Source organism: Meleagris gallopavo, chromosome 2 (assembly GCF_000146605.3).
Source record: "Meleagris gallopavo isolate NT-WF06-2002-E0010 breed Aviagen turkey brand Nicholas breeding stock chromosome 2, Turkey_5.1, whole genome shotgun sequence".
NCBI classification, from domain to species: Eukaryota; Metazoa; Chordata; class Aves; order Galliformes; family Phasianidae; genus Meleagris; species Meleagris gallopavo.
In genome coordinates, this window is record NC_015012.2 from 31,174,890 (window position 1) to 31,201,117 (window position 26,228).

The 26,228-nt window shown below is 37.2% G+C and overlaps 1 protein-coding gene across 1 annotated transcript in view; it reads left to right on the forward strand.

Annotated features, from left to right (window-relative positions):
• RMDN2 (regulator of microtubule dynamics 2) overlaps positions 1–22,048 on the forward strand; it is a 40,809-nt gene extending 18,761 nt beyond the window's left edge. The window contains exons 5-10 of the mRNA XM_010706871.3: positions 43–118; positions 1,738–1,815; positions 8,498–8,596; positions 10,383–10,436; positions 10,524–10,604; positions 20,949–22,048. Of these exons, the coding sequence (XP_010705173.1) occupies positions 43–118; positions 1,738–1,815; positions 8,498–8,596; positions 10,383–10,436; positions 10,524–10,604; positions 20,949–21,002 (442 nt within the window). The 3' untranslated portion in view covers positions 21,003–22,048. The remainder of the gene's footprint in view (positions 1–42; positions 119–1,737; positions 1,816–8,497; positions 8,597–10,382; positions 10,437–10,523; positions 10,605–20,948) is intronic.
• The last annotated feature ends 4,180 nt before the right edge of the window (positions 22,049–26,228 follow it).

The following is a 26,228-nucleotide window of genomic DNA, read 5'->3' on the forward strand; positions in this document are numbered from 1 at the left end:
TCACCAAAAGTATGTGTGTGTGTTTTTCTTTTCCCCTCTCAGGTTTGCAATTATGTGTGGCTATATGTCTCAGTTTGACAGTGTACAAAACAAAATCAGGAATGGTTATCTCTTTAAGGTATGTTTTTGTAGGCTTTTTTTTTTAAGCTATTCCATCAAATTATTTCCCTGCATAGTGTCAAAGACAGATTTTTTGAACACAGTAATTCAGCCTCACAGTTTACTTTGGTGCTGATGTTAAAGTGAAGCTATTTTTGTGTATGCAAATAGATTATACGCTCTCAAAAAATAAAAATTGAGATAAGGATTCTGGGAGTAGCATCAAGATTCCTGTTTCATTTTGTAGTCAAAAGGGACAGGAAAAAGGAGTAACAATTCTGTTCAGATAATAAAAAAAAAATAAGAAAGGTGATGAACTAACACGGTCCTGCAGTCACACTTCATGCTACTTTTTAATGAGTGATGTTTGTTTTAACACTGTCCTCTCAAAAATAACTTTGTATTCCAAAGTCAGCAGTTTTGTTACGTGTGCTCCCTCCCCCTTCATCCTCAGCACTGCTGCTCCTCTAAGTGCCCACTGCCCTCCAAGCCAGGGCCCCATTGTGGGTCCCCGTGGGAGGCAGCAGACTTATCCCCCTTCCCAGGGAATAGTGGGACAGGTCCCTGTCACATCCTGCACATGACAGAGAGTGTTACAGGGCTTTCTTATGAATGAGTGCTGAATCCATCTGAGTTGAGCCAAGTGAGCCAAGCCCCAGGTGCTGCAACAGGCTGGGTCGGAAGGGGAAGGTGACAAGTAACAGAGGAGTGCAGCAGTAGTTTAAAAATGGAGTTTTAAAGGAGCACACAGCATTGGTAGCCCTTTCAGTGAGATCGTCTTCTTCAGGGGCAGTTTCTGAAGTTCATGTGAATCATTTGGAAAAGTTAGGGCTTTGAGGAAAATAATAGCATAAAAACATAGCTCCTCCCTGATTGCATTGTGGACAAAGTGATAGAATAATAGACTCACATCTCTTTATTATTCAGAAATCCTAGTCACTGGTTTAGTTAGAAGAACAATGATATCTGGGAGAGAAAAAAAAATTAAAGCCTGTATGTATTTATTTTCAGAGGCAAACAGCACTTAGGGGTGAAATAATGTATTTTACATTTTTTTTTTATTCAAGTTGAGCAATGAGAGATTTCTTCAGTGAATTAAAGAGAGAAATGAATACATTTATAACCTATAATGATAGTGGTTTTCGAGGAATCACCAGATTAGAAACTTTCTAGCTTCTACTGTTTCACTGCAACTGAATTTTACGTTATAATAACACTTTGTTGTGTCGTTTCATTGGGGCAGTCATATTCCAGGGTAATAGAGACTTCAATAATGGGCACTGACGTGTCTGAGCTGTCAAAGAGAGTGGTTGCTTTCCCACTGATTTGATGTGAGTCTGTTTGATGCTAAGTACATCTAAAAATATAAAGGAGGTTGTTGCATTTTTAAGACAAAAGTTCTTGAGCCTTTTGAGATTTTGAGCTGCTGGTCTTGTTGTATTGTGTGCAGAGTTGTTATGTAACATTGATTGTGGTTTTCCTTTGTAGGGAAGGGGTTCAATAATTAAAATACTTTTAGGACATTAGAAAATAATTACAACAGAAAAGAATTTCTGATTTTTTTTTTTTAATATGATTTGCAGCAAACTTCTTAGAATGTGACATCTGAAGTGACACTGATTGTTTTCTTTTTACTAGGAGCATCTAGATAAAGCAATTGAACTTAAGCCTCAAGATCCTCTTTTATATTACCTAAATGGAAGATGGTGCTACTCGGTAAGTTTTTTTGTTTTTTTTTGTATCTAACATTTATTGTATTGAAAAATTAAAATGCATTTGAAGTGAAGCAACGGGACTTAAAACAAAGTAGATGTTTCTTGAAGTAGATATTTTGAGTTAAATGAAGCAGGACATGTAAGTTTCCTGAATTAACTTCCACATGTGATGTTCCTGGGCTATCGCGATGGCGTGGAATGTTGCTGGAGAATATCGCAATAAAGATTCAGATATAAAATTTGTAATTCACTAAGAAGTTTTGCAAAAATACAATTCCTGTTATGCCAATAAAAGAGCTTTAAACATTGTGTTAACGATGTAGTTTTAAGTATCATATGAAAAAAAAAGTTAACTGGTTTTCCAGTTTAGTTGTTGATTATTTTTATATATCTTTATTTATATATATATTTTTTAGCAAATGCTTGTGCTTATAATATAGAGTTCTTTATTCTTAAAGCCACCTGTTTTATAGCTCATGTTCTGTGCTGTGAGGAATATTAAAATCATAGTATTGCTCAGATTGGAAAAGACCTTAAAAATCGTCAAGTCCAACCACAACCTAGATCTTTTGTCAGAAGGAAATGTTCTTGCAAAGTGTAGGCTGTAAAAGACCACTGGGAGACTTCTCAGAGCAGCAGTGGCTGGTGCAAAGTGAAGTGCTAGTTACTATGTAGTGCCTGCAAACTGGAAGGAGGGAGTTACTGTGAACTGCAGCCTCTGACTTTATCTACAGCAAAGGTTAATGCAAGGTAATCTTTCAGTAGTTCTTTCAGATCATATACATAACTTTCAAAAAACTTCTAGCATCTAGATTTTTTTCTCTCTTGATCCAGGTAAAGAATGACACCAACTTTTTTTTAAAAAGCTTTTCATTTTGCTTTTCATCACAGCTGTTCTTGAATGGCAGATTGGCAATGCAAAAGTGAGTTGCTAAAGATTGCCCCATAGCATGCTTTCTGCCCTCCTGCCTTTTAAGAGTATCTCTCTTGTCAGTGATTCCTTAAGCATTTTTATATTATGGCCAACAACCGACTGCAGCTCCCATTTATGTCAAACACTCCCAGATGTTTCTCATGGCTTATTTCTCACTTGAGCTATTGCTTTTGGAAGCTTTACACATAATCTAAATGTACCTCATTTTGTTTATATTGTGCTGGGTTTTTTAATCATTTCAGGTTAGAGGCAATTACCACTTACTGGCTCATGCATGTGGTTTGTTACAACTGTATCATTACAAATTAATGTTCCACACTTGTAGGATCTATCCAGTGCTCCTTTCAGGAACAGTAAAGCCACAGATGAGCATTGCCTTAGGGTGTGACCTGACCTGCATTCTAATAAGTGAAACTATCCACCTAAACTGATGTAGCCACTGTAATACTTAGGATTGATATATATGTATATTTTCTTTTTTAATTCTTCTGTGACTTTCTTGCTGACTGTGACAAAATACTAACCTGATGGACTAAGGATAGATTTGCATAGCTCAGATAAATGTGAGTATAGGACTGAGTAATATTTTGTGATAAATTCTGGGGCAGTCACCTCTTAAATGCTTTCTGTGATTCGCACGCTTTTGGTAGCAGGATGAGACCATAGTTTGGGTTTTGACACATGGGACTATTAAGGATCTTAATCCTAGATCACTCCAACTGGAACTTGTTGAAATCCTTATTATGTAGGTCATTCTGAAAGTAGTGCCTCTTGTTTGTTTCCATGGAAACTACAGCAGCTACGAAGAGCACAACACTGTTCAGATCTTTTAAATATCTGCTTGTGTAGATGAATGTTACTTAAAGTAAATATAGTTTTTAGAGCCCTCTAAGTTGTAGCTTTCTTTTTATTGAGAGAGTAAAAATTACCTTTGCTCTTCAGATCAGCAAGAAGCATTTATTGGAAGTTAATTGATCTGTGGTACATAGAGTATAGGAATTATTTTCTTTCTTTAGAGTTTTGCAAGCGATTATCTGATAATCCTTAATCCTTCAATGTTTCATTTTAATTTATGCTAGCATTTAGAGCAGATTTTAAAATTGAGTCCATACCTAGTTCAGGTTTATGCCTATTTACTTGTCTTTACAGAACAGACTCAGGATTGTTAGCATATGCTTGTGAAACTGGATTGGAGCCTCTGGTAAATGCTATTGAGGTGTTAAAAATTAGATTTCTTGGAAGTTTGTTTTTGTAGGTTAGATGCAATGCATTGGATTCATGTGGTGTATCCCAGTATCATCTGTTTGGGTTATGCTGGGGAACAAACTGATCAAGTTCATTTGTATGAGTGCTCTGTGAGTGTGCTCTTCTTACAGGAAAGTGAAAACCCAGGGAATTCAAGTTGGGTAAATGGCTAGATGCCTGTACAGACTGTAGTGGATCCTCAGCTGGCCAGAAGGAGAATATTTGTGTTAGAAGCCAGTATTTTAAAACTGTTGTTTAGTTATTTAATTTCTTCCAGAAATAAAAACATTGTACAATTATTTAATACAATTTCACATTAATATATCGTCATTTAAAAAAAAAAAGCATTCTGTGGGGGATGTTTTAGTAAATGCCATTGGTATTTTACTGAAGCTGTATCAACGGTATTGTTTTCCTTGTGGAAGACAACTGTGTGATTTGTCATCAGCGAGCTGTTCCCATTTAACATTGGAGGAGGAAATTGTTTAAGGTCGTGGGTCAGTCCTGGCTGAATTTTCAATCCAAACAAATTAGTTTTATTGGTGCCAACATTCTGGAGTTTGTTAAGAGATGTGAACGGACAGGGTTTGCTTCTCAAAACCAAGGAGGAGGCAAAACAAAAAAACAAAAAAAAAAAAAGAACTTCAGTCAGTAAGTGCTTTAGTTCCCATGTGAGTTGTGCTGATGCTATGCTACGGAGGAGAAAGACATGTTAAGGAATTGCTTTACACAGTATTTAAGAGAGAACCACATTTACTGCCTTAATCTTCAGTGGAATGAGAGGTCTGATAGGAAAGAGCAGCTTTACAGTCAGCTGCAGTTTAATTCCATGGGTGACACTTCTCTCTCTTGCTACTAGTACAGATTCAGTAGAAAAAGCTGATGAGAACTTGTTCTTTTGACACATCTATAGAAGAGGTCTTCCAAAACAGTCATCTCTGTAAGCCTTGGAACATAAGAATGGCCTTCCCTCCTTGCCAATGACCAGGCTGTTGTGGTGACTCATACTCCTCCTACCCTAGGAAGTTCAGGGAGTGGCTGCTGGTCCCTCAAGCTTCCTCTCTCTTTTTTTTTTTTTTTTCCTTCTCTTTATGAATGAGCAAGACTAGCTCTCCTCATGTATGGCAGCTGGGAGCAGTATTCCTCTTCAGAGTGACCCAGTACATCAAAATGAAATATTCTTTGGAAAAGCATTCTTATGGTGCTTTTGTGACTTTTCAGGCTGTTGGGAGGGACTTACATCAGGCCTCTCTTAAGCTCTGGAAATCATCTGTAGGGCATTTCCTTCATTAATTTGTTTTATTGTTGGTATAGTAGTAATTACTTGCTGCAGTAGCTGTTTTTCTTATTACTTTCTTTTGTCCATTACCAGTCCTGTGACTGTTATGATCTCACTCCTTACAGTCTCTTTGTACTTCGTTTTCTGTGGACCTTGAGATATACACTGCACTATATGGAATAATCTTAAGTTAAATTTTCACTGCACTACGGCTTGCTCCACCAGGGTATCTGTTGCCTGTGCTTGCTTACACACAGAGAATACTTAATAAAGTTAGTCGATGTACTAAGAATAATTCCATCTCACTGAACATGGGATAAAGATTTACTTTAATAAAGTTATTTCAAATTAGAAACTGTGTTTTTGTTTGTCTAGGGAAAGAGTAGTATTTCCTGTCCATAGTTATTACTCCATGACACAATTCTGTGTCTGGCATAAATCAGCCCTTTACCCACCTCAGTCTGGGTACTGACTGACCCAGGTGGGGTATGGTTAAGGTGTTGTGATGGGATTCATCCACCTATCTTTAGCTATGATTGTCTACGCTCATTCTGTAGCTGAAGAAAGGAATGGAGGGAAGGAGAGGAATGTTCATCCTGAACTACTATAGTTGGTATAACAGCAGATGCCTAATAGAGGTGCTGCTGACCCTACTGACTGTGTGAGGGGCATGGACAACAAGTGTAAACTAGGCACTTATTTATAGATGGCCGTAGCTAGCTGTAATGAATTTATCAAGCCTGCAGCTTACAAATCAGGATACTTCAAATATTACAGAACTATCAGGCTGTCTATGCAATAGTTGCAAAGGAAGACTTTGAATCCAGTGTGCATGGAATATAAATCACTGTTGTGCATGTGTGCATTGTGCTTTTCAAGATTGCTTTAGGTTGGTGGAGTTTATTATATAAAAATGGCCAAGTGTATATTTTTAAAAGTTTGAATAGTGCAAAGCAGCTCCCAAGCCAGACAAAATAATGACTAAAACCTCAGTAGATTGATTCTGATGAAATCTTTTAAGAAAATAAAACAACTGCCAGGAAGGACTTGTGTTTTCAATATGCAATTATAGCTCCACATGAAAAAACAACAATTTTGTTCCCTGGTTATTGCATAACAGCAGACACTTGTGTGGTAGTTGAATCTGTGTGTTGTATGTATACCTCCAGGGTGTCGGGTAGCCTTGCAGAGAACAGTATGAGCATCATTCCTTTTATTATTTTCCACTTACCAGCCTTCTGTTAGCTCACTCCTTGGTAAGAGGAACCTAGACAAATAGAAAACTCCTTCCTCTTCCTAGAGAATAAGGAACTCTGCAGCAGAAGAAAAAGTACATTTGCAAAAATCATATTACTGCTTCTCACAGAATATGACTTAGAAACTAGAGTGCAGCTAGGAAAGTGTAGTGTGGGAAGGAATTATATACATACCTACGATGTGAACTTTTAACCAGCATGCTGCAGTAAAAGCACTGCAGTATAGATGGGGAGACATCATGTTGTTTCAATGAATGAGAGCTCTGAGTTTGCCAGAGAGCTTTTTTATTCTCTTAGAAGATGCTTCAAGAGTGAAGGATGAAAGAGGAAGAACAAAAAAGTTTTAATTTCTTATTATTGCTTCTCTCTGAAATATTTTAGTGAGACTTACTGATGGTATTTAACAAATAAGTGTTGAACCCTGTCATACAACCAGAAAGACTTGTTTAGGATGCCTCTGTCTCTAAGTAATGTTGTTGTTGTGGAGCTTGAGTAAATGGGGCTAGACAAGAAAGTACAGTCAAATGTGTTTTCCTGTTGCATGCTGGTCTGTGTTTGTATTTTTTGAAATGGTATTTTTAGGCAAGAACAAGAAATACTCAGAGCTTGATGCCCATTCAGAAGAGTAGTGTTCTGGTTGATTGCTTTAATGGATTCTTATATTTTGTCATGATTAACTGTTGTACTGGATAATTACTGACCGTATCAGGAGAGGAGCAAGGGAAAGCAGCAACAGCCCTGAAGAGATTGGGAAGCCAGGAAATGAGGTGGGAATAATCTGAAACTATCCAAAACAATTTTTACAGCAGTAGGACAGACTTGAGCTCAACTCTTGTGAAGATGTGAATTGCATGTGAAACGGAGATGTCCGTGGGTGACTTGTGTTTCACCTCCTGGTTCTCCAGTGGGAAGCTCTCTTTCTTTGACTGCTTGTAACCATTTTCTGCATTGCTTCTGCATAGATCAGGTTCAGAGTTGTTAGGAAAATACAGAACCTTGTTGGTTTTGTTATTTTTAGTTTAACTGTACTTAGTGACTGAAGCAATCAATTCTTTGTTTCAAGTATTGATGGGAATGAAGAATGAAGTTCTGACTCCATTTTACAGGCATAGATGTGGCCAAATGAGGGTGGCTTCACTTCTCCACTTGAACCAGGATCCAGTCTTACATTAAACAACTTCTTAGCTCTGTCCTTCATTAGCGATGTGAAGTGTGTTTCTCTGGGTTAGGTGGTGGAGGCAAGTACTTTATGGCAGTAACCAGAGCAGTTTCTGTCAGGTGTCAGTATACCTAAGGGAAGAAGTCATGCACATTGTGTGTCAGTATGGCAGTTCTCTAAAGCCTTTTTCATTGCTGCCTGTCTTTCTTGAAAGAGGTCTTTGACAAGTGTTATTTTTCAGATCTGAAGAGAGAAAATGAAACCACTTTCTTAACAGTGATTGTGACCAGCTTCAGTGTAGTAAATGAATTTGTTTTACAGGGGCCAAAAGCAGTGACAGTTTGACTGTAGCAGCAGCTTTCTTTTCATAACATTGAAAAGCAGTCTGCATGTGCACTACAGTATTAAGCTGTCTATCATTAAAAACTTAAAAATTTAACTTAAAAACTTAATGGGCTTGAAGCCTTTTAGCCTTAGAAAAATGACAAGGTCTTATGATAACAAACTGTATGTTAAACTTCATGTACTGGAAGACTCTCACATCAGTAACGTTGGTGTTTTGTATTGTATTTTTTTAATGCGTACTTTTCCCACTTAGTGGAATGTAATATTGAAAAGACTGTTCTTTGAGTTGGAAAACTGACAGCACAGAACATTCCTTTGTGTTGTGGGTTTTTTTGTCTTGTTTTGTTTTGTTTTTTCAAAATGAGTTTCATAAGTAGTACTAGCAGTACAGTGAAATATTTTCTCCATAACAGAGAAGCAATCCTAAAGACTTTTGATTTTTATGTATATATATTTTTATTATAGGTAGCTCAATTGTCTTGGCTTGAAAAGAAAGTAGCTACTGCTCTCTTTGGGACTCCACCAACTTCAACAGTAGATGAAGCACTGCAGAATTTTCTTAAGGTAGGTCCTACCCGAGGTTTTCCTTCACTGTTTACCGCAGTTATCTGTAATCAAGAAGTCTGTAGAAGAGATTCTGTAGAAAGAAGGAGTCTGTAGCTGTAAATCCAGAGATCTCCTAAATACCACAAAGCTCTACAATAAAATGGTTTGTTCTTCTCTATTTCAAAAATAGTTTGGAGATGAATTAATTGCACCTTTCTTTTCTTTGTTTATTCTGCAGAAATCTTCAGTGACTTGCCATGTCAATAGTTAGTGAATTTAAAGTGAAATAAATACAGATTAGTTTTATATTATATGTAGTAGTTATGTATGTATAATTATGATGGTTATTTGACTAAATCTGCAAGAAGGTTAACATAGGCAAGGAAAACTTTGACACTGTGACACTTCCATTTTTCTTATCTGAAGCTCTTCACATTTCAGTAGAAGCCTTTCTTGTTTCTGGAGGTGAAATTGATGCTGAGAAAAGACCTTTTCAGTGCAGTAGAAAAGAAGGCTCTGTCACATAAGTCCTTGTTCCTGGATGTTGTACTCGAGAGTGCAGTTATTAGAGAGCACAGCATGCAAAAAAAAAATAATAATAAAAATAAAAAAATCAAGCTATCTTTCAGTGTCTTTTATAGAAATAATTTCAACTTCTTGCACTGAAAAATACAAGTTTTTCACTTGGCTGAATTCAAAGCATAAACTTCCAGCGTTACAATTCCTTTCAGATAGTTTCCCAAAGGAATTGGACAAGCGTATTTTTCTCGCTACCAAACTACTTATTTTCTGTATTCTTAGTCTATTTAAAGGTTGAACGACTTTCTGAATTTTGGAGAATACAATACATTGCCATCTTCTCAGTGTATAGGTTTTATCTGCAAGATTAAAATCCAAAGGTGATAGAAATAATTTGAAATATTCACTTCAGGTTCAGGGCATTTTGTAGGGGGCTGCAGAGCAGCTGTGATTTTAGGTCAAAATCTGTAACAAAAATTAAATTGCCTTCTAAAAGACAACTTAATCTTTTTCAATTATTTGATAATATACAGTTGTAGTGACAGCAGAATTATTTTGGTTCAAGAATTGCAGCTACAGTATGTTTCACTGATGTAATTTTTCTTTCCCAAAAGCTATTTGTCTATTAACATGGTCTTGAATGCCAGTAAATAACTGGTAATATTTGTTCTCATCAATGAAAGTTTTACATTGTTGACATGTTTTAAAGGGAAGATGATCTTGAATTTTTCACACTACCTGAATTTTTTAGAAGATAATAATCTGAAAAGAAGGGTGAACCCATAGCTGGAAAATATGAATACGTGAAAGAGAAACAGTTATCACATTGACAAATACAGTTCAGTATCCATTACTCAACATGCAAATGGTTGGTTGCATGTTTCTTTGATGAGGAAATAAATACTAATAATTTAGAGAGAGAAATGTCTTCCAGCCTTTTGTGGGAGTAAAGGAATCCAATAGATGTTCTATAGAATGAGCTGGTATGTGTTCTAAGCAGTTGGTGAGAGAGGAAGCCAGGATGTACAGAACATTTCAGTGTATTCCATGTCAGCAACTTATGTGCCTGGTTTAGAGTTTGTTTTCTTGTTTCTTTGTTTGTTTTCATGTTGTTTATTTGTTTGTTTTCGTATTGGAAGTGCCAAACATTGTGGTGCACACAGTAAGGATGATTCAGTCTGTTTTAGGAAGCTTATTGTGTTGTGGAAAATGATATATGGACAGGTAAATCTCCTCACATGATGTTTGTCTTTATGTTTAGTTTCCTGTTTTTTTTCTCCTTTAGGCAGAAGAAATGCATCCAGGATATTCCAAATGCAATTATGTGTATTTGGCAAAGGTAACCAAGTTCTCTTAAGAATAATGATTTCTAGACTCCATATTCTTACAGTGATATGATTGGAAACAAAATGTTTTTTCTTCTCAGTGCTATAAAGATCTTGGCCAGAAAACCAATGCACTGAAGTACTGTGAATCTGCACTGTCAGTTCTCCCAGTTACTAATGAGGTGGGTACTGAGACTGGTAACTTGTTCTCTTATGACCATTGTCTACTTTAGCACCTGTTATTACTTTGTCAGTAATAATGTAATGTTACACTTTTTTTTAATCTAAACATGGGATCTTCCTTTTTCCTCCACTGTAGGTTGTCTTATTGCATTTGTTTGTGTCCACTGAAAAAACAAAAAACAAAAAGAAAAAAAAGAAAACAAACAAACAAAAAAACAACAACAACAAAAAAAACAACTTTGAGCAATTGTCAGGAACTAGTTTGTGCCAGAGGCTGTCAGAAATTAAATTGTACTCTTTGTATTTCAGTCTGTTTCATTGGACTATCTGCATAAGCAGTTGTGCGCATTGATGTTCTGAAATTTTGTCTCAGACCTATTTTTTCTCAATTGAATGTAGTTGGGATTTTTGTCTCAAGTTCTTGTTCTACTCCTGCCTGAAAGTCTCTATTTTGTGATCCCTGCTGAGGCCTCCAGGGCGCTGCCTGTTGCAGAGGTGGATTAACTGGTTCAAGCTTGTCTTTGTCTTCAACTACTATGTGGTTACAGAGACACATTTCATTCAGCTGCATCTGATACAGTATAGTTTATCCTAATACATAATTAGATTCTGTTTTAGACCCGTTAGAGTATTGTAGTATGCGGATGCATGAATTCTGTAGATATTTCTGAAATTTTTAAGTGATCTAATTTCTCAAATGTAAGCCAAGTCATGGCAAGAAGGTTCACTCTTGCTATCTCATCTCATGTAAAAGCAAGTTCCATAATTACTGGCCTATGACTGAAAACATCCTACCATCCTAAGGCATGACAAGTTCAAACTTGAGCTTTGTCAGCCTAAGGGACCCCCTTTGAGCACAGCAGATGTGGTAGGGAAGAGGGAGAGAGGTGATTCCAGAGACTAATTGGCCTTATCCCATTTAATTCTTTGAAGTTAAGGAAAAAGACTGTTCAATAGCTTTGTAATTTGATTGACAACTAACGCTGTATGTGGAGCACTAATATGTTTATGTCAGAAGTTCTCACTCAGAAGAAAGACCACTGCATGCCTTACCAGCAGCTGCTTCTGTGTGGCTTTTATTTTTAGTCCAAATTAGAGTATGTATCAATCATAAATTAAGCAATCATTGCTTAAGTTTGGTGTTTCTTTTCAGTGTTCTTTTAGTATGTCCTAACACAGATATGACATAATATCTTCACTCTGCTTTATTCTTTACTTATCGTTGAAGTGTACCTTCAGGTTGCCTGTTTTGAAGGAATGATGGAAAGACTCCTATACATTCTGATGGTTTTTTTGTACCTTAACTGCTACATAATACATAGGACAAGTGGTATAGGCATGCAACTGAAATTGCTTGGACTCAGCCTGTTTCATATATGCCTGCTTTGGCTTTTCTCTTGATTTTATTTATTTATTTATTTATTTATTCTGTATTCAGCCTACACACCAGGTCTTATTGCAATGAACTCAGAGCTGGCCAATAAAATTGCAAAAAAGCATGTGTATCACATAAATTTCTGGTGTGCAGAAGGCTACGCGTGTTTAGTGAATTAAAAGTCATTCAACATTCATAGAGACTGCTTGAAAAAGTGTAGAAATAATCTAGTGTGAGATTTGTCTTTCACAAAAATGGCTGGAGAAAATTTTGGTGTCAAGTCACAGGTAGTTGCTGAGGCTCTCCATACACTCGGTGGAGAAAGAGAGAGGCAGAGAGAGACTGGGTGTGCAGACACGTCTAAGATGCATATGTGATAATCCTGACTGCGTTGTTAACGCGAGGTGAGTTCTGCCTGTAAAGGCCAGTGTCATCATTCTAAAGGTGAGCTCAGTGCATTCTTCAGAGTTCAGTGCATCCTGGGCCACCTTGGAGCAGGGGATTAAGACTCTTCTAAAAGGAATGCCTCAGCGCGTTTCTGAAGTGCCAGCAGATCCTGAGAGGGGGAATTTGGGAGTGATGTGAGGTGTGTGTGTGTGTGTGTGTGTGTGTGTGTGTGTGTGTGTGTGTGTGTGTATTCTGGCAAGCAGAATGGTGATGAAATTAGAATTAAATTGGTTTGAAGGAAAAACAGCAAGTGGGTCACAAAAATCTTTTGTCCATCTGAAGAAGATGGTAAGACAAGTTCTCTTCTTTTTAGAAGAGTTCTTCACATATCACAGATTTATCTGCTTTGGCTCATTCACTTGCAGTGTGTTTTGAATTAGATTTAGATATAAAGTTCAAGAATACAAAACACTGGAGCAATAGTGTGTAATCTTTTTTTTCTTTCCCCTAAATCAGTAAGCACAAGGTAACACCAACCTCATGCTGAAAGTAATTATGATAAAATGGAGATCTTGAATACAACCTCTGTTGCTAGCTGTTACCTCAAGTCCCATCTGAATTAGAATATTACGTCTTATTTTGGTTATGGTAGAGAAAAATTCTTACTAATTTTGGAGGAAATGTGTTGGAACTGAAGTGGTTTAGGCGTAGAGCTATATGTGTGAATAATATTTAGTCAGGTTTGTTTAAGGGAGGGACTGAAGAAATTGAATTGACTACAGCCCTGTAAAAGCTAGGATTCACAGACTAAAATAGAAAACAGCTCAGCAGCAGTCTGAGGATTTATTTCAGTTAGCCACAGCACAGGATCTCATGGTTGTCAGCAGTATAGGACGTTGTCACAGTCATGTGAAACTCATCATTCCTAAGTGTAATCATAGTTCCTCATGTGGAGTTTTAAACCTTTCTTTCTTCAGGCAGGGAAATTCCTTTATTGTTTCTAAATGTTGGCTTCTGCTGAGAAACATGTATATGTATAAAGGCATAAAAACAGTTGTAGACCATGAGACAAACTTGCTGGAAAGGTGCCACATTGAGGAAATGTGTAGTATTTCATGATAACAAATCACCCTGCAGCATAACTATGAAAAAGTAGTAGTAGATAATGGTTTAATTTGTTAGTTCTTCTGAGCATCCCCAGTTTCTGTTGACTTCAGTGGAAACTAGAGGTACTCAGCATCACTAAAATAGTCCATCACTCATTTTGACCGTGAAGTCAAATTGTCAGCTGGTCTGACTCAGGGTACTTCTTTGACACTTTGTCTAGGATTCATTCCATGTAGCATTTCAAGTTAAGTGAGATGAGTTTTGTCTTGAATTTTGTATCACATCCAAATATCCCTTCTGTGAGTGTCTGTTCTACCGCTTATAGAATATTGTTTTAATTCAAGGGTTAGAGAGGCTTCCAAACTAATGATTCCTATAAATCCTAGTATAAATGTGGTTTTGTTTGCTTTTTATTTTTCATAGTCAATTTGGCACATTTTCAACCAATCATTCCATGGATTTTTTATTTTTATTTTTTCTTTTGAAGGGGAATACAGTAGATTTAGTGCAAATTAGGTCTGGAAAATGAAACTTGTGTTACAGTGCTATATTATAGACCTTTCTATCCTCTGTACTCTAAGCAGAAACCTCTGATGAATTGTGTGGTCCTTCCTTGGCCGTAAATACTGTCATACTGTGGAGTGGTACTACACGGCTGGAGGTGCTTGGGGACATTAAATTGTCCTGCTTTTCTCTGGTTGCTGTCCAGGTGGATAACCCAAGGTCCTGGGAAACATTCACCCCTTCAGGAAAAGAGATCCTAATGGTTAGGGCTGCTGTGAGTTATTACAAAGTGGATAACAGCTGCTCTGTTTATCTCATTGAACTTGCAGTACCCTTACTGAAACTCATTATTTGTAAAGCATTCAGAGCCGTGTCGAGTGTGGCTACATAAAGGGCTGTTGAAACCAGATGTGGTGTACTACTGTGATGGAAAAAAACGCCTTTTTTGAATTTGGGGAGAAAATATAATTCAAATTTGAAAACATGAACCTTCGTCTTTCATTCAGAAAGATGAAATGAGTGTGTAAATGTGTGTGCTTGCTCAAACACACATGCGTTTTGTTTTACTTATAAGGTGATTTGTCAGAGCTAGATATGTAGATGACACCAATTTCTTTTTTATGAAAAAAATTGCTTGGCACTTTCAAGGGAGGAGCTTGTAGAAAAAATTATGTATTATGTATAATATGTAGAATTATGAAGTATAAAAGTAAAGAAATTATTTTTCTTATGTCTGGAAGTGAGCGTGAAGTGGGAATAAACCCTGTGTGCTTTTAGGACCAGTAAGTTTGCCACAGAAGTATTAACCTAAGCCTGGCAGAGAAAGAGATGTAGTGGATTGCTTCACTAAAAACTCAAAGTTCTTGTGTCTCCAACATTTTTCTTTTTTTTTTTAATGTATCTGCAATGCATCAGTTATGTTACAAGAAATTTAATTTTGGAAGAGCTGAAGACAGAAAAGCAGAAAGTGCAGAGCAGCTATATTTGCACTGAGAGTTACTGGAAAGTTGTACCTAAAATGCAGATCAAAACTTTCCTGAAGCTGAGAATGTACTTTATAAACAAATCAGTGATTTTTAAAAACCTTAATTGAAAAAAGAAATCCCTCTTTCCCAATGAAGGCAATTCAGAGTTGAAAGTAACGAGAAAGAGATTTATATATGACAGAAACTCTTCATTATGACATTTGTTTCTTAACGCTGAAACGTGGAAGGAATTGCAATGGGTGGCAAAACTGCTTTCAGCAACAATGACATTCAAAAAGCAGGAAAAAAGCATGTGGAGGTGGAGGTAGATGTAATAATGTACAAGAACAATGGCTGAAGTTTTAAACAAGAGGGCAGCTACTGAGGAGAAATAACGCTTGTAAGAGTTTAATGATTATCATGAATTATTGTGATTAACCTCCCAGCCCATTAAGTTATGTTTTGAATTATGTTGATAAGGAAAGGAGTGGGAGTTTAAAAAGGGTGGAAGAGAAGGCAGAGCATAAACTTCAGCATCTTCCAGTTCCTGTCTCAACAGACTATTTGTATATCTTGAACTTTCCAAAAAGATTTACCTAGAAATGCCCATTTCAGCCAGCCACCACTGATTGACCCCATGTAGCAGGTACTGCTGTGGTATTTCCAATAGAACTCATTTGACTTCTGCTGTAATCTGTACTTTTGAGTAAGGATTTGGGGAGTGAGATTTGCTTCTGCTTTAGAATGAAAGGTACAAATTATGACTTACTTGTAAAAAAAAACTACCCATTTAAACTATGCGTCACATCACACAAACTTTTTTTTTTTTCATGAAATGAAAAATCTCCTTTTCTCTGCACCTTTCTGATTTTTCCTCTGTTCAAAGAAATGCCAAGGGACACACATTGTTCAATGCAAAACATTATCATCCTCAGAGGATTCTTGTTTCTTTAGATTTTTTGTACATTTTTTTGTCCAAAAGTCCATATCATTTCATTTACAAAATAACGGAAACTTTTGTATTTGAATGCTAGACTATTGTTTTCCTGCTAATACTGTTTCTGGAGTTGAACAAGAACTTCCTGACAGCTACCAGAATCCAAAATTAGAGGCTCTTGTGAATATACATTTTGCCAAAAATTGGACAAACAGATAAAAATACATAAATAAATCAAAAACTATTCCTTAATTTGTTGTTCTGTTTACTCTGAATATGTGTGCTTCAAGCCCAGGGAGTAGGCCTTTTAGAAATACATTATAAGGAGATCACATATCAGACTGTAAAATGGTGCTAAAAATGAGGAAACTGTAAAAGATCAACATAAAAAAGTAGAGACCTACTTTATTTTTAATTATTTTGCACTTTGGAGAATGCTGTCAATGTTTCTCTTAGTGATCAGACTGATTTTTAGTCTGCATCTTTTTGAAGGTCTTGTCAAAAGAATTGTTTGCATTGTCTGCTTATTCTTTTTAAAAGTGAAGTAATTTCACAGACAAGGATGAAGTCTGTCCTGAGCTTATTGAGTTTGTTGTTAAATTGACTAGTTTATAAGGCAGTATCTGTGACAAAATGCTGTGGAAGACAGCACGGTTTTAGCAGCATTGTTAGTGCAAGAGCTGATGGACAGCCAGGTCCTCAACACATGGAGCATGTCTGCTCTGGGCATGCTGGGAGAGAGCAGGAGAAGGATTCACGGAGGCGGATTCGCAGAGGCATTACAAGGTGAAGAGGTGTGCAGTTTGTTTTCTGTTTTTGAAAAGTGGCCAAGGGAAGTCAAGCTTCCAGGAGCTTGAAATATATTGTCTCAGAGCCAATAGAGAGGGTGGAGAGAGAGCTTCAACAGGCGTCCTTCAGAAAGGGCTGTAGGTCCCACAGTAGTGTGGCAGCAGCTGGAGAGAAAAGGGGGATGTCTTGGAGACCAAACGCTCCATGTTGAGTACAGTAATGAAAGGAAACCAGAATTTGGGTGCAACTTGGGCTTTTCAGTTAGAAAACAATCTGCTTGTGGAAAAAAATTTTACACAGGCATCATTTACAAAATAGCGTATTTCAATTTTGAATAACTTTTCAGCAGCAATCCTAGAACTAGCTAAACTATTCCTTCCCAGTCAACTGGGTGTGAAAGGGTGTTCTTCTGTCTCCTCTGAAGTATAATCAGAATGTATTGAATTATCATTAGCCTCATATTTTAGGACTGTGCTTACCTTGATTTGAAAAGCCTTGAGACGTTATGCTTCATCCCCAGAGGAAGACACTAAAAATATAAAAGAACATGAAGTGCTCTGACTTGGGACATGCAGCGGTCACACAGAAAGTTATAAGTGGACGATTGCATTGGTTTATTGAAATATTTAAGGGGAAAACAGTTATACTGTTGTGTGCTAGTTAACAGCTACTACAGTAACAATTTGTGAGACTCTGTCAAGAAATTGAGAATGGATAGAATATATCTTCATATGGATAGCATATATCTTTACATGATTTATACTGTCCACAAGAGTTATGACTCTAACAATCCTTGTGCATGTTTGGAAGCCCTTTCTTTTACAATCCAGGATTTCTCCTGGAGCTGTGAAGGAATGATGCAGCTGTACCCAAATGCAGAAGTGGTTCTCACCACCTCGTAGCTGTTACCACTTATCAAAGTACAGCTCTGGACCACCCTCGCAGTCAAGCTCATTTAATATACCATGCAGCCACACTGACTTCAGTGAAACCCTACAGGATGCATGTCAGCTTGGGATTTGGCACTGTTTGCACACAGTTATGTTGTAGTTGGATGAAGTTACCATTTTGGCTGTGGTCATGGGGATGTATCTGTTCTCTGTTGACAGTTGGGACTTTGTCAACAAGTGCACACATGTGTTGTGCCTGGGTTGAGAGTGTTCAGCACATAAGGGAATAATTAGCTGAGATGGAAGGTAAAATCATTATATTTCTCTCCCGTGTCTAATTGCTATTTAATTTTTATATGCATATTTATAGGTATATGTCTGTGTCTGTGCTTATTGGTAATTTCTTTTAGCAGAAATTAATTGTAGAAATGTGGACTATATCCAGTTAGGCCAGCATTCCCTTTTTCCCACCAGTCATTTCTTCTGTCTTGCTCTTGTTTTCAACTCCCTCTCTTCCCGTTCTGCCTCTGGCCTCCCAGATCTTTTTTCCTGTGCATATCCTCCGTGAATGATGAAACAGGAAAGAAAGGCAAGTAAGTAGGAATAGGGGAAATACACTCACTGATTCTCTAACTTGTGTAGCAGTTTGCAGTACATTTGAACTTGTGTTCAACTCTGAAAATGATATAAAAAGTATATAATAAATGTAAACCTTGACAGTAGAAAATCAAGGTTGAAAATGGCTGTCTTCAGTGAGCACTGAACTGAGCCTCGGGGTGAAAAATGGGACTGACGCAAATAGATTGCATTCCTCATATGACTTGCACCTCTTTATCTCCCTACTGCACTCTAGAGGGAGTTCAGGCCCGGCTGTCTTTAAATAAAATAAAAATAAATAAATAAAACCTGACTGTTTTTAGAAAGCTGCAGATCCAGGAATCAGTGAGGAGAAATACTGTCCAGATATAGAACCTAGGACTTTGTTCCAATTAACTGTAAAGTCTGGGCATTAATGAAGTTTTCATCCCTAAGGTGGAGACTGGCACAGTGTTCTGGGATTCTCTTTTTTTCTAGTGTAACACAACTCTTGGTCTAGAAGGACCCTATCCAAGTGTAATATAATAGTTCCCTTCACTGACTATACTCAGCTTTGTTTTTTTTAATGTCATTACTGATTTTAAAAATGTTTTTACCATTTGGGTTATTATTATTGACTGGAAGTCGCTGGCTCAATTAGCACAGTCTGTTAAATAGTTTCTAACAATAATTCCTGTGTCTGATATAGTCTTGCTTAGAACTGGCAACCCAGAGGTATAAAGTTTTGCACGTTTGCAGTTTCTTTTCCAACTAGTTCTTAGAACAATCGTGGTTTTGTTTTATCCTTTTCCTAAGCCTTGAGGAAGATTCAGGAAAGACTGCCCAATGGTTTTTGTACCTTGCAACTCACTAAAGCTCCTCCTAGCCCAGTGCTGTCTTTTGCTTGTAAGGAAGGAGATGATTATACACAATTGATTGGAGTACTTTTTTTTTTTCTTTTAGTCATCATTCAAAGTGAGTAAATAAATCTAGAAACTCATGAAATGCTGAGCACTATCCAGATAGGAAAAAATACATCTTTATTATTTTTGGCTTAGAAAAGTGTAAAAAGAAGAGGACCAGGTACAACGAAACCTTTATCTTTTTTTAATAGCATGGGACAATATTTTTACTTTGTTGCTTAATGGAGCTCGGAATAATTTTCACAAGCTGACTATGGTCAGTACAGAAATGAGTGTATCTTCTCTGAATTAATCAATGTATTGGTGTGCAGAATTTGAGTTTCTCAATTTGTAATGAAAGCCATGGGTTGGTGCTCCAGGCAGCCTGTAATGACATGGAATTTAAGGGGTGCTGAATTCAGTGTGACATTTCCTTCTGTTAGAGTATTTTGGCAAGAGCATACTGGCTTTGCAGTATGTGCCTTCTGAGGCCTCTGATAAATGATTAGGCAGATAGTTTAGCCTGTTGTTGCCAGTGGGAGCAAGGCAGTGACTCCAAGAGAAGCATCCAGCTAATGTATTAATGCCTTAATCCAGACCAATAATATAATGTAGTTTGACATGTCTGGCATATGGTTTCTATCATCTCAATATTCTTCTCTGTTCCTTCATGACATTACGGACAACTAACCAAAATAAAGAGAAGCAGGAATTTCTTCACCCGTAAAACGTATTTTAAAATGTCCTATATTTTGTTCCAACTTCTTGGTTGATTAGATAATGAAGTGATCCTGAAATTCAGTGATTACTTCACTGTCTGTGTGCAGTATTTTCTTTCAGAATTGCCCGTGGCATTATCTAGTAAAGAAGTACTGGTCTCTGTCATTAGGAATACTTGCACAAACTTGGTGATATGCATGTGCTTCTGACTTTGCGTTACTAAATGCACCAGTGTGAGTATTGGGTGGTTAGACCTTTACCAGACTGTGGGTATGAGGTGCTGACTTTTTAGAACTGTGTATTTAAAGCAAAGCGCATTTTGCAAGTTTTGCAGCAGCAAGCAAGACAAGTGGGTTATATTCAGGAGACATTTCAAAAATAAATAGAACAGTGGGGTTTTTTTTGTTCTACGTGTACTTCTTTCCTCATTGGTTTTATATGGAAATAGCCAAAATGTGTGTCACTGGCCAACCCTGAAAGGGTTTGTTGGTCTGGGCATGGTTTAATGCACTGTGCAAACAGTACACATGAGCATCAGCCTAAAAGGAGCCATTCCCTTCTGTCCTAGGATTTATAATAAAGAACTAGCTCTGATCATAGCAGGTTACTCGCCTCTTGCTCACTGTCTGGCTCCACTCTGCTGTGAGCCCTGTAGCATAGGCAGAGTCCAGTGTGGATGTTTCTGAGTCTATAGTGGTTATTACTGGTACGTATGGCTGTATGCTGAAACCACTATCTTAATCTGTGTTATTAATCAAACTTACCTTTTTTCTTTTTTTGTTTGTTAATTGGAAAATAAATCCTTTCCAGGTATTGCAGAAGTATCCTTGGATTAACTGCACGTAATCGATTTGCAAGCTTATGTAAAGCATAGGGCAAGGCATACCAATAAAAGTTATGGCCTAAGCTGAAAGCTCACTGGTCTGCTGAGAAGGCTATATGTGGCTAACATTTAAGTGCTTTAACAGAGCTATAAAGGGAGGGCTGCCATCTGGCTCTTGTTTTCACTCCATGCTTTATTTTTGCAATCACTGATAAATTAACTTTCTGTGCTGTCTTGTACATTCTGTGGCTATTACAGTTGTTACAGTGTTGTGTCTGCTGTTAGTAAAGAAATGTGGATAGGCACGTCTTAGCAAATCAAGGGATTTATCCTATCTAAGCTGATGCATGATTGTCTGTTTCTTTCAGGACAAAGAGGCCCAGAAGGACTTAGAGGATTTACTTCTCACACTGAAGATGTGATACTGCGCACTTGTTAACTCTTCATGCTGTGATAAAACTGAGAGTCTGTAGTGATTGTGTGCAGCAGGTGAACTCCAGCTGAGTCAATGGGAATGGCCTTCAAGCATGTGGCAATTATGTCGTGAAAATGACGCGTTCATTTTTGATTGATTATTTATAATTCTATATTGAAGATTAATTTTAGATTGCTGACACTGTGAGTTCAATTCTCTGAACAATGAGTCCACTGCTGGCAATGGACATAATGGGGATTAGAATGCAAAATGCATAAATCTTGCTCTGAAAGATTAATCAACTAATATGTGATGCCAGCATAAAACTGAGTGCAGCAAAGTCAGAAGCAAAAATATTTCTATAGTAAATTATATTTGTATCAATTAATATATACACAGGTATGTATGAAAGGAAATCATGACTGTTTATGTTTACACACTACTGTTAAGTAATTAGAATCTTTCTAAAGAGAAAGCTGTTGCTTCCACAAAACTCTTTTTACTTTAAACCTTCTGCTGGTTTTACATAGATATATGAAAACTTTATAAATTAAATATTAAAGCCATACTTTATTTGTAACATCAATGGGTACAATATTAAAAATCAGACTGGTGAAATTCAGTGTTTTAGATGAATCTATCACAGCTGTGATTTTTAATGGCTTTATTAAAAAATCTTCATCGTGTTTGTGAATACTGGATCTTTCTGTTTGAACAGCTGCCAAGTGTGGTGGTGTTAGTTTATTCCCTGAAAACCAAGTTTAGCATGTGACTGCCGTTAACCTCATACCACCTGTGTAACACAACCTGTACATAAAAATACGTACTTTGAGCACGTAGGACAACAGTGTTTTCAATAAAATGTAGCAGGCAGGGAGATAATTTTGTTCACAAATGGACTGATCCAGAATTCACTCAACTGTGAAGAAAAATAAAAACAAGCTTTCATTGGTTTTCAATTCAGAGTTTTAGACTAGATGTGGGAAGTATATCTGGAAGAAGTATTTCTGTTAAAGGAAATGAAGGAAATAAAATTGAATAAGGACAACTTCACAATCTCTTGACTTCTTTGATGTGCAAGATGACATTGGCTATCTTATGGCTAAGACAACAAGGACTGATAAGGCCTCAATATATACAACTAATAATTGGGCAGTTAGTTTAGGACAGTGACATTACCTTATAGTGATGTCCACAAAGATCTAAAGATTGGGCGAGAGTGGAGAAATATATGTGTATACATATGACTGAAGCATCTCGTAGCTCACAGAGCTCTAACTTCTAACAACAGAGGGCGAGAGGTGCAGTAGCCTGGAAGACAAACTATACAGAGTTGTTTAGCCTGAATCCTTGACTCCTTCTGAAGCACAGAGGTTTTGCAAGGTTTTCCTAAAACAGGGCTATCCTTTTAAAAACATTTCAATTAAAACTGCATTTTCCAAAATGGAGAAATTACTGTGGCAACTCAGAACCAATTCTGAAAGTTCAGAACTGGTTCTGAGTTGTCACTGTCACCTTCATGGTTTTTGTTATCCTGAGGATCTTCACAAATCAACACAATCATTTTAGTTATTTTTATTGTTCATTACAGGGGAAAATGTTTGCTATACTACTTTTTCAATCCCGGAGTTGTTTTGGTTTTTTTTTCCACACAATTTCAGACTCTATTAAATAGTTCCTTCTGTGTCTTAATAAATGATGTGTGAAAAGAGAAGCTGCAAATGGCTTCATTTACAGTAAAATCTGTATTTTACATTTCCACAGCCAAAGGAAGCCTAGTCTAAGTGGATCTATTACAGCAATTGCTATTTAGAGCTGTTGTTAGTCAGTCACTATCGCCAATGAGGATGCAGTAAATTGGGCCTTTATTTATATAATTTCATATTATAAATGTAAAAATAGATTGGATTATGCAATAATTGCCTCATTTACGAGGAATAATTACTGATTAAGCCTAAAAAGGTGCAGAAGGAGTAGGTTAGTAGAAGTTATTTAAATTAATTGGGGAAATTAGATGATATAAGGTGATATAGTAAGTGGTGGTAGTTCTGTGAAAGTGGATGTGCAGATTCCAGTGAGTGGCATGCTAATCATGGGTCAGTAATGCCATGTTTTGATGAAAAAGCAGATAGCGTTCTAAAGTGAATAAATAAAGAGTTCCCCACTGAATGAACATGAAGTAACTTTTTCCTCTAATAAGGCCTAATGAGGTCAGAGATGGAATACTATGTAATTTTATGCATGATGCTTCAGGGATGCTGGGGGCTAATTGGAATAAGTCCAGTGGAGATAGACAAGAAAGATGAGAGGGCTAGACAACATCGTCTTCTGTGTGAAAAATGAAGGACTTTGGTTTGTTTAGTCTGCAGGAGGGATGACCAAAGGAGTATTCACATTTACAAAAAGCAATTGAAGAAAAGGCAGTAGAAAAAACAACACCACCGCCAGAAAAACACAAAACTTGCACTCCAAATACCTGTTTGTAGGACAAGATGTAATTGCTAACTTTAGATTAGACATTAGGAGAAAAAAAATCCTGATGGAAACTTTGCAAAGCCTTGCAATATCTTCCCAGAGAACATTTTAAAATCATTCACACAGTGGGATTGCAGATGCACACTGGCTCTGAATTTGGGCCCAGGCTACCTATGAGCATTTGCCATTAAGTTTCACATTCGAAGATGTGCATTATAGCTGCCTTCCACCATTTATTATACCTGTGGTTTTATTCCAGGTTATTTTTGATGAAAATTTTCATTTTATAAAATAAATTACTTATCTTTTTATGCAGCCTTCTAAATTACAAACATTTTACTTTTTACTCATTACTAGTCTATGTATGGAATCACAAGATGTCATCTGTGAATCAAAAGGCTGGTTTTAATTATTAATTCTAAGACTGTTAAGAGTTTGCAGAAGTATTCCTCATACAGGTAAGAAACTGCTGTTTTATACACATTAGGTATTATGTGTATAAATAATATTTATAATTTCTTTTTTATAATTTCTGATTGCTGTTCGAACATTCTCAACTTCTTCATGTTTTCTGCTGTGTTAATTTTAGAGCTTTTAAAACTGAAGCGTGTTCCCTAAATTGTTCTCTGATGACTCCTTGGAAGAAAGCTGTTGCATGTAGCTCTAGGGCCTACTCTATGTGTTCTCTGTGACATATCAGCTAGAGAAACTGCAAGTAGAGTTCCAGAGGGCCATATGTTTTCTTTTTTGTTTAAAATATCCACAAGCAGACATTCACTTCCGTAGTTTTGTCTCCTTGGAGAAGCTACAAGTTAACCATATTAACCCCTGCAGGCCTTTAAGCCATGTGGAGCAGAGGAGGCTGCAGGCTGACTGGGGCCTCAGTCTCTGCTACCTGCTTTAGCTTTTCACTATGACCTCTCATTTGGTCTCAGTTGGTCTATGCTCCTGTGTAATATTGGGTATTCCTGGGAGAATTTTGTCTTTTTGTGTCTTTGTAGAAGGTGAGTTTGGGGGCCTTGACCCAGTAGTAGGGTTCTTGTGCTTCTGAACAGTTAAAATTATTTGTTGTGCCTTCCTGGATGATTGAGATTACTTTTAATTCTTGTGGTGAAGGTAAAGACTCTGTTAGTGGTTCCGGATCCCTTTGGAATTGTCCCTCTGCAGCAACAAATAATCACAAATGAAGTTACACTGTTTTTATAGCAGTTAGCTACTGGTTCATTGAAGTAATAGTTACAATGAGACTCATATTGCTTTACTTAAATTACTCTTCCCCTCCCCTCCAGAGTCTCAGGGTGATTCACATGGCTTAAGGGGGTAACATCAATGCACTGACTTCTGGAACGAATTAGAAAACTGTCCAACAGCAGTGAGCAACTGACAATTTAGAAAGGAAAGTGACAATTCCTCTGTTCAGTTAAATAAATTAACAAACAAACAAACCCCACCCAAACCTAAATCTGCCCCCACAATCCTATTGTTATGTTAGTAAAAGTCTGAATTAAAAAATAATAATAATAAAATCAACATTGAAGAATTGGCTGACAGAGATCCAACCCTATCATCCTAAACATACTGCTTATCTGGATCTACTTATCTTTCTTCAGCCACTGCTACTTGATCAGCAGCCTTGTGAGGCACATGGGGCTGTAGGGGTGCTCTATGGACTCCAGCAAGGTCCATGGGTTTTTGAGTCTTTTACTGGATGCTTTGGAATGTGGTTCTGTGGTGTTTTCTTTCATAGGCACAGTAATCATGATGGATGTGTTACACGTCTTCCAAAACAGAAAATTCTGCAGTAATGTGACAATTTAAATTGCATTGCAAACTCAGAAGGACTAATTCTATCTGAAGGACCAACGTTTCTATTTGCATTTCTAAATTCTTCCTTCTGTACATAGATTATATTCTTGTGACATGACTGTTCCAGCAGTTTTTACAGATTCTCCCAAGTTCCTTGGAGAAGAAACAAATCAAACTGCCTTGACAGTACAAAAAGAATGAAGCTTTTCTGGCCTTCTTTGTTTGTGTAACCCATGCATGAAGCACTAGAACTATGAATATGAAACATTAATATCTTTTGAGAAAATATTTTACTCCATTTCATTAAAATAAACAACCAGTCATTCTAGAAACATCTGTAGAGGCAATGTTCAACGTGAGCTGATCTGAGCCCTCTGCCTCCCAGTGCTACTGACCCACCATGGGGATAAGCTACTTGCTCAAGTTACACACATGCAAACACCATCTACCATGATTAAGTATGAACTGGTTTGAATGGCCTGTCTGCAACAAAACAGCCACACAATTTTATCTAGGAATATTGTAAACTAAGCATGTCCCAAGGATATGGGCATGAATATGGATGCGCTTTTTTACTCAGTTCGGAAGGTTAAAGTTTTTAATTAAAAGACAAAGGAAATCAAGCTGGCTGATGAAATTTCAGCCCCTAAATGATAGAAATGTTCCTGTTTTAAGTGGTGAATCAGCAAAGTGGATTAAGCAATTTAGTAATGTGGGGCTTTTGTTTTGTTTGTTTCTTTTTAATATTGGAAGAGAATCATTTATGAAGGAATGTTACGAATTCAGGGAAAGCCCGCGTAGTAGCTAAGTATAGGGACACATGCCAGAACAGGCTGCCCAGAGAGGCTGTGGATGCCCCGTCCCTGGAGGTGTTCAAGGCCAGGTTGGATGGGACCCTGGACAGCCTGGTCTAATATTAAATGTGGAGATTGGTGGCCCTGCCTTGGGGGGG